At 39.4% G+C, this 9,786-nt stretch overlaps 1 protein-coding gene across 1 annotated transcript in view; it reads left to right on the top strand.

Moving 5' to 3' along the window:
- Positions 1-398: 398 nt before the first annotated feature.
- Positions 399-9,786, top strand: part of xpr1a (xenotropic and polytropic retrovirus receptor 1a) — a gene marked incomplete at its 3' end in the record, with an annotated part of 100,263 nt that continues 90,875 nt past the window's right edge. The window contains exons 1-2 of the mRNA XM_084066371.1: positions 399-734; positions 9,108-9,159. Of these exons, the coding sequence (XP_083922497.1) occupies positions 666-734; positions 9,108-9,159 (121 nt within the window). The 5' untranslated portion in view covers positions 399-665. The remainder of the gene's footprint in view (positions 735-9,107; positions 9,160-9,786) is intronic.

Here is a 9,786-nt window from a genome sequence, read left to right as displayed (position 1 = left end):
TAGAGCCTATTATTCCTAACCTTATAATAACCTCGATACAAGAGAACCACTGGGGGGCGAGCGGTCCGTGGGTGAAAAAAAATGGGGGCGAGTGTGTTTTGGGGCGAGCGTTCCGGTTACCGTGCTGACGCAACCACGTTGCTGGGCTCAAAGCGATGGCGGACCGCGCAGTGCCCAGAGCCCTCAGACCGGCCCACGGAGCCACGGCGGAAAGTCACTGAAAGACGCTTCAACACCGGCTCCGTTATATTGTTGTCATCGAACCACCTGTTAAAGTGTTAAGGAGCTCTGGGGCCCCTGTTAACTGTCAATCGTCCTACTACCGGATAATAATAATAACAATATTAATAGTAATGCGGGACGGCCACGGCCGGGATATCGTCTTTGGAATACGGTTGTTACCACCGGGACGCGGCAGCGGCACAAGTACAGTAGCGGTGTTTGCGGGGCTGCACGGAGTGCACGCCACGCGTGTGAGCCAGCAGCAAGTTGTCTGAAATAAACAAAAAGTCGCGTCGATACGACAGGGAAGGAACTGGAAGGAAGTAAATCGGGGGCAGACAGTCGCATTCGGACTGACGGAGGTGTTTGAGGAGACAGCTGCTGGCGACAGACAGTCGCGCTTGGATTGACGGAGGTTTGAGGGGACAGTTGTTCCGGCCAAAATGAAATTCGCGGAGCATCTTTCGTCCCATATCACTCCAGAGTGGAGGAAACAGTACCTTCAGTATGAGGTAAATTCACATCGTCTGGTGGTGGGATATGCATAGCACATATCCCCTGAATATTGTCATATATTATATATCATATACATTACATCATGACTTTTAGCCTACTTGTTACAGCAGTAAATAGTGATTAGATAAGAGATGCCATATTAGGCTATTTATGGTAGGCAGATAGACGGGTTGCTTACTTGGAGCACTATATGCTATAATTCTGCATATTTTTTTGTTATTGTTTGTGGAATTTGATTTTAATATAGTTTTGTGAATTAATTGTTATTGAGTGCAATCAAAATATTTTTGTTTCTTGAATAGTGAATAATCTAAAGATTTAAGAGCACCAAGGGTCATTTTTACTTATTTTCCTGTAGATCATTTTTTTCATTGAGAAAAAAAAAATCACTTAGTAATTGTAATCAAAACCAATATCTGTTGAAACATATATTTGCTGGACAATTTTGTGCACAAATCCACTCTCCACTGTCATTCTTCAGTTACAAATTCTAATCATAGCTTGTTAAACAAAAGAGTGTTCTCCAGCCATCTTCATGTATGCCTTAATGCCTAGCCTTTTGCAAATATTCCCAATATTTTTTGTTTTTCTATTCTTTTTTTTAAAGCTTTTTTTCCTTAGCAAACATGTGTTTTATTGTTTGTAATAGCATTAGTTGTCAAGTTGATCAAGCTCCATCTAAAGTGACATTCTGTCTGCTATCTTGTGTCTGAGAGTGCAGCTGGAGTCTGTTGGGTAGACAGACAAGGTCTTTGTTTGGTGATGTGCCTGAAGAAGTGTTTTGAGAATACTACCTCACTTTTCACAGTTTCATTTGAGAAGCTACAGTCAAGTGTATACTTGTAATGACACGACACAGTACTGCTCCTTTCCATTTGGCTCTATGAATTATGGACAAAGAGCCTGTTTTTCTTTTCTTTTTTCAGCCTCAGTGGATAAGGCTCAGCTGTAATGTCTCTTCACTGGTTCAATATCTACTGATGATGATTACAAAACTGAATATTTGCCACAAAAACAATTTGAACCTGAAAGGGAAGCCAAAATGAAGGCAACTGATTGTCTCAGGATATTACAAGCATCTTTAAAATATTTTAAATGAGTTGATACCCTTGGAAATACATTGATGAATGATGATGTTGATGATGAGTGTAAACACATTGGATGGAGGATAGGGCAGCAGTACACAGTTTTATTTGAATTTAAAGTTAAGATATATGCATCCCCGTGTGGTCTTTGTATGTAAAGGATGACGCATAGTGAGACCAGGGACAGATGCGTGGCCATACCAGCCATTTTACACCTCCAGTCTTATTTGGTGCTCCACTCAGACACTGACCTGAGATGGATGGTGATGGCTTTTTTCTCTGCCATCAGCCTCTTGTTTACATTTATTTGAGTTGTATAGAAATATTGAATACATTTTTAAGTCATGTAGCTTTTTGGAATATTTTAGTGATTGTCAGTTGATTGATTCATTAATTTACCTGGGAAATGACTATTAAAGTGATGTTTTTTTTCTTTTTTTCTTTAGAATTATGCATAAATGTTTCTAGCACTGACGTTAAAAGTACAATTCATATTGTTTGTTATGATGGTTCAATTGTAACATCAACAACGTCTTAGTGATAGTCTTTTTTTTTTTTACCGCTGAAATCTAAAGGAATTGAAAGAAAAAAATAATGATTAAAAGAAACAGAGTAACAAAAAAAGAATAGTTTAAAATCCAAATCCGAAATCGACATTTATGTGTAATTATAATATGCAACAATTCAGTTGGAATTGACACTTGTGCCCGTGTGTTCGCAATATGCAGAAGGTCCAGACTATTGGAACAATTATTTTAGAATTGGAGCTCCCACCTGTGCTAATGGCAGGAGACTCTGAATCCTGTGGTGAAAAAAAGATTGGTGATGCGGATGCCTTTAAATTTGCATTGTAATGGAATTGAATGCGAGCAACATTTGTGTACGTGTGCATGTGCGTGCAAGGCCCTATGTGTGTGTTTGTAGGTGCATACCTGGGTGTAGGTGCATGCCTGCAGTCTTTGTCTGACCAGTATGCTGCTTTTTGATGGAAAAGCAGAGGCAGAGAGATTGGAGACATGCTGAAGATGGACATCTTAATGCAAGGCTTTGAAAAACACAGGAACATTCCTTTCAATAACATTGCAGTAACAGTTCACTGTTGAATGCAGTGCATGCAGTAAGATGTGAGGTTTTCATATAGTGGCTACTACATCCGCAATTCCGGCTTAAGGCTTCACGGTACATGATTGCCTTGCCTTTATGTGCCCGTTAATTAACCTACTGCCCACATTTCACTGCCTCTCCAATCATCTTTATTTTTAGATCACACAATTGTATGGAAAACAGTAACTGTCTATTGAGGTTGGTCAGCCATTTTCTATGGCAAATGATGTGACTCTCCTGTGCAGAATCACAGCTTTAGTTAGAAGCTCCCTTAGTTATGGAGGGATTGACTGAGTGATTGGTTGATCGATTAATTAGGTGTGTGGCTCATCCTGTGGGGCTTTATTTCTAAGCATTTATGCTAAACAGCTATTTAGTATGAATGTGTGTGAATGTATTATAGATTTCTGAAAACCAGAGGCCACTATTGAAACTTGATGAGGTTTTAATTTGGCTGTTCAACAAAGGTAGAATATATAGCTATATAGATTTAATATTGAAGCAAACTATGACAAAATTGCAATATTTTCACTAGATTTGATTGGAGAATTTGAGATGCAACTATCTCCATGCAACTTGTTGCAATCTGTGATTTTTCTCCCATTTCTGTATCTACTGAGGTGTTTCATGACACATAACAAGCAAACGTATTGGTGAAGAGTCCACTGTCCTCTGATGTATTGAAATAGTCAGCATCAAATACTTAGAAAGAGAGGAACAGAATATTATGCAGGTATGCGTATGTGTTGTGTGGGCGACAGAACAAGGCCCCTCGTGCTTTTACCTCTGCAGTCTAATCACTGTGTGGGTTTGATGAAGAGGAGAATGCGTGTACACATTCTCATTTACAATTCAAACTAGCAAGGTGATATTTTGATCACAAGCAGGTACACGCGTGTTCCATGGAAATGGTTCACTGAGTGATTGTTGATTGAATTCAAAGATTACCCCCCCCCTCCTCTCTCTCTTGTTCTCTCTTTGTAAATGCTCTGCTCCATGCTTCTCTAGTCTAAACCAGCATAATCAATCAGATTAGTTTTTCAACACACAATATGACAGCTATCGACAAAATATAAAATACTGCTCAAAATGAAGGATGATATTGTATTGGTGTCTTATTATATGAGCATGCTGCACACCATGGTCATCGTTCTGCACCGTATATTATACAATATGCAACAGAGATGGCACGGTGACTGCTGAGAACCGTTTTTTCCCTCCTTCCTCCTACCCTCCCTCACCTCGTCCTCCCTCCCCCACTGGGGAGACATCTGGTCCCAGACCAGACCTACCCTCTGCTCTCCTCCTCCTCCCTTCCTCTCTTCCTCTCTACACACTCTCCTCCAGCCAGGGATCCATTCAGACACAGGAGTAGAGGTTTATATGATACTCAGTTTACATTCTGTTCTGGACTGGAGATCTCCTCAGGCTAAAGGCCTGTGTGTTTCTCCTAAACAGCGCACACACTCGTGGATCTTCTCAAGTGCAGGGATTAGGATCTCAAGTATTTTAGATTTTGACCCACAGACACTTGAACATATTGTTGTAGGCGCCTGCTCGACATGTAACAAGCAATTATAGGATTACATTTGATCAATGACAATACGCAATCTACTGGACAGTGCAGGCTACAGGCATAATAACACGGTACTTGTTATAGTAACATGCATGTTCCTTAAGTGCATAATCACTGTAATCATATTGATGCATGGCCATACCAACTGATAATCCCATTAGGCTTGGTTTAGTTATTATTGTCTACAGGTTTCATTGCCGTTCGCTGCCAAGCCTGTAGGTTGATCCCAATTCCCCAAAGAGCCACCCTGCCCCCTATCCCATCACTGCCATCACCATGGTGATGCATCCGTCTTGATAAACACCTCCCCGTCTCCGTCTGTACGTCTTTTTCCCCCAGTTTTTTAGTCAGGGCCCTCTGTGGTTTCTAGGGATTTACTCAAGGCCAGGCTCTGCTTCAAGCTGAAATGTGTGTAGTCCTTACTGTATCAGGAAAGTGAGAGACAGTGCTGGCAACAAATCAAATGTTTGCCTTCTGGATTAGATTGCAATATGAGTGTCTTACAATGTGCAGGTGCGCAATGTAAAGGTGGTCCAGAGCAAAATGGACCTATAGTATCAACATTAGGCTACTTTTTCTATATACAGTAACACAAGTTTATTGGATCATTATACTGTATATTATTATAATTATTATAAGTTGCTCCTGCGTAACTCACAACGATGTACAAGGCTTTCTGTGTCATATGCTTAATTTATACTCTGTCGCACAACAGAGTCGCACTCTGAAAATAGCAGATCTATAAGCATACAACGTGTTACAGTATCATGAATGCATTTTGTGTTATAGATCTGCTGTTTCCGGCACATGACAGCATTGTATGAGGACTTTATTGTCTGGTTCCAAAAGCAGCAGGTGTTGGTGTTGTAAGAGAATGGTTTGATATGTACAAAAGTCCATACAGTCAAACAGTGTTGCTGTAAGTGTGTATAGGCGATCTACTATATAAATGCTTAAACTGGGCCTACTTTGTAGTGCAACACAGCTTGATATTTGCATATTATTTAGCTACATGCTGCAGAAGTAAAAAAATGGAACATAGGGAAGAGGGAACAGTTAAGCAGATGGTGAAAATGCTATATAAGCAATATTCCACACTCTCAAACTAAGTATTTTTGCTGATTGAGATGATGTGGTGATATGAGACATGATATGAGAATATATATCTTCTGGGATTTTGGATATTGTAATATTGTGATAATGCATAAGGTTTCATTAAGACCTGAGGCCGATTAAAAAAATGTTTTCTAAATCCTAAAAAGATTTGCAAACATTTTCACGATTTTACAAAAATAGCCTAAAGAAATCAAAAAATGACACACAGATGCGTTCCTGGTCTTAATGGGTTAAAGGCTACATTAAAGTAATGTGATGTCATTTTGTTTTTACTTGCTGTCTATTATTTTCCATGACCCCTTAAGTTATTATATAGGCATTAACGACTTATTTATCGAAAATCTAATTATGTAAATATTTTGTGACAGCACCAATGGTCATCCCCACAATATAATCACAACATCGAAAGAGTTATTTTGGTCAAAAATATTGTGACGTTTGATTCTGTCCATATCGCTCTATTTGATTGGTGCACACAGGTAACCGGTAGTCAAGCACACACATGTTTCATTCACCATGTAAACATGGTATATGATCATGTACATGTTTGTCAGACATCATTTCAAAGACATATTTATCTACAGAGACAGTATTCATTTCCAGACTCTTCTCTCTGACTACCACTGACATCATGTTCAGATGATCCAGCACATCATTATCTGTCGGGTTCCATGATCTACAAGCTCAGTCTGATCGCAGAGAAACAACCTAATTTAGTATTATAACCCCCCCATCTCTTCCCTCTCTCTCTCTCTCTCTCGTTCATCCCACTCACTCTGTCACTCTTCTCTTTGTCTATCTTTGTCCATCGCCTCTGTTTTAATTGAGAGATGAACAGTATGATAAGGAAATGGTGTCAGTTCTCAGTTACAGTACTATCTCTGTCAATGTTATTCATTTTATAGGTCTTTTAAATCTAATTATTTCCTTGTCCTTGCTCTAAATGTTCAGTGCCTCCATTCCTTCAATCATTCACATGTCATGACAAACTGTGTGATCTTGAACTAGACAATTACAATTCCACAGTTAATGAGTTAGTGCATTGTTCATTATGTTAATAGCTGCTGTGCGGTCCTTATCCTAATTTTCCCCATATGGTGAACAAGTTGAGTGGTCGGTTGATGGCTCTCACATGGCTTCAGAGATGGTTAATACCGTAACAGCAACAGTGCTTCTAACCATTATGTTTAATTAAGAGATCATTCACTGTCATGGTGGCTTCACCCCTTACTTACATACCGTAAATCGTCTTGTACTGACAGCGTCTCCATCCAATGTACTGTACATCTTCCTTAACCCTTTAAGACCGGGAACGTCATTTTTAGATTTCGTTGGGCTATTCAAAAAATAGCAGATATACAAGCTCATAGCGCGGCACCGAGTGCCGCGCTATGAGCTTGTTGAAAAATCATGAAAAGTTGTGCAAATATTAGAGTTCTTTCCTTTTTTTTGCGGACATTTGTAAATCTAATCTTTGCTTCTGGGGGTTCCTGGAACTAAATATTTTACAAATGTTCGCTTTAAAAAATATATAATCCAAGATTTTGCCACAAATTTTCAAAAATAGCAGATCTACAAGCTCATGAGCTTGTAGATCTGCTTTTTTTTTTTTAATAGCCCAAAGACATCTAAAAATGACACACAGATGCGTTCCCGGTCTTATTATGTTAAAAGGATCCCTGGCTAATTGGCCAAATATGCCTTAATACATCATAATTGTCCTCTATAACTAAATTAAAAACACCTTAAATATTGTATTTATTTTAGAGTAATAGGGGAAATGCCCGTCGCAAGTTGATGATGTAATTTGCCCATGTGTGGTCCAGCCCTATGGAATTTATGGAATGCATGTGGAAAAAAACCAAAACAACTTAATACTTCTTAAGGTTGATATGAGCATCAAATCAATATTTAAATATGTTTTATTTGCACATGCATTCCATAAATTCCATAGGGCTAGACCACACATGGGCAAATTACATTATCAACTTGCTACAGGCATTGCCCCTCTTGAGTAAAAGATGAACCATTTCTAAAATAAATAAAATATTGAAGGTGTTTTAAATGTTTTATTTTAGTTATAGAGGGCAATTATAATGTATTATTTAAGGCCTATTTGGCTTATTAGCCAAGAATCCTTTTAACACATTTCAAAGAATTCCAGCCCCCTTGCGTTGCTGGGATGTTTTTTTTTACAGGATTAGAACCAATGTGTGTAGCAGCAAGTAGATGTTATCAGGGTCAAAAGAGAGTACATACACAATCACAAGTGTTTAAATAGAGCAACCACAATCAAATCAACCAATAAAAGGAAAGAAAATGAAACAATTTTTGATCCAACAATGATTCACATTGAATTGAAACTTTGCGAGTGCATGCTCTACCAGCAAAGATTCTAGTTCTGTTTCAGTTTAATCAGAAACTCTCACGTCAAAGTAGATTTAACCATTTATTGCAACAATGGAATACAGTTAAGCTTGACTTTAAGCTCCGCTCTTGGGAGATATTCCCTGAATTCTGTCGAAGCAGCCTGCTAAGCATATATTCAGGGAATGCTAAGCAAATCCCCCATAGGGATACAATGTCAACAATAAGCAGTACATTGACATATTAGTTTGAATTAGCAGATATACATGATAATCCCAAGTATTTGAGCCTATGCCAGACTCTAATCAAAAGGTGGAGGCTGGGGTGGAGGAGGAGTTAGCAGAATGCATTGGTCAGCAACCAAGAAAGACCTAGTGAATACGAAGCCGTATTTAAAGGAACCCCTTGCTAATGCGTGAGTTGTGATTGGAGTATGAATGTGTGATGTAATGACCAGCAGCGCTGTGAATGGGGAATAGAAAGCTGATGTTCAACATCAGCTGACTGACAGCTGATTACAGCTTTGGCGTGCAAGACTTCCGTGTCCAGCACGAACTAGCGCTATGCTTCATTTTATCTGTGCTACAGTAGTGGTTCCCAAACTCCTTAGGTCGAGACCCAAAAGAGTCTCCCCGGGACCCAAACTAGTGAAAATAGCAGTTCTACAAGCTCTCAACGCGTCGCAATGCAATAAGTTGTGATCTTGTAGATCTGCTATCTTCACTACTTCCTAAAAGTTTTTACAATTTATTTAAAAAATAAATATTTTAATTTATTTATAGGATCCTTTAGAAAAATGTTTTGTTTTTTTTTTGTAATTGTTTTGAAAATAATAATAATAATTTGGAATAATATATTTTTAAATCCAGGAAACATACTTATTCTTTACTCGCGAGTCGCGACCCATAATGGGTTCGTGACCCACAAATGGGTCCCAACCCACTGTTTGGGAAACACTGATCTATGCTACCCAATTCTTACCCCAACCATTTATACTGAACACATGCATTCACAGCTTATCCTATTCAAGACAGATTGGGATGCTAGAAGCCATGGCCAGGTCAGTGCTTACAGACAGCTGATAAACTGAAACTGACCTGTGATTCTTATTGCTTCATCAGGCTTTCAAGGACATGCTGTATGCTGCACAGGACCAAGCTCCATCCATAGAGGGTAAGGAAACTCCCTGTGTTAGACACACACACACACACACACACACACACACACACACACACACACACACACACACACGCTTGCACACGCACACGCACGCACACACACACACACACACACACACACACACACACACACACACACACACACACACACACACACACACACACACACACACACACACACACACACACACACACACACACACACACACACGCATACTGTAGCAGACCCACACACAAACAGCAATGCACATCCACAGCTACGCACACACACCAACAGACACAGATGCATGAGGAACACTGCCCTACAAAGAATAAATATAGTACATTTTTGGTCCTCATTGTTTTATTAATTTGTCTCAAAGGTGGTGGAGGTGCGCTCTCTAGAGGCCCTTCAAAATGCGTTTTTGGTATGATTGGATATTGCATTCATGATATGGTGTTTTTTGTAAGAAATAGGCCCCGCTCACAAATTTGTGACAGCAATTGCAGGCAAACGGTGTGGACTATCAAGACCCAGTTTGATAGTTTGTCACATAAATCCTGAGACCATGTTATGTAGCTATATTTGGTGGGGGGAAAAACATGTTTTGGCAACAAACATTGACATTTGGCTGTTAAAACA

This window comes from Gymnoscopelus microlampas (genome assembly GCF_963454915.1).
Source record: "Gymnoscopelus microlampas genome assembly, chromosome: 9".
Taxonomy (NCBI): Eukaryota; Metazoa; Chordata; class Actinopteri; order Myctophiformes; family Myctophidae; genus Gymnoscopelus; species Gymnoscopelus microlampas.
The sequence above is the reverse complement of the archived record's forward strand: the minus strand, read 5'-3'. Positions and strand labels throughout refer to the sequence as shown.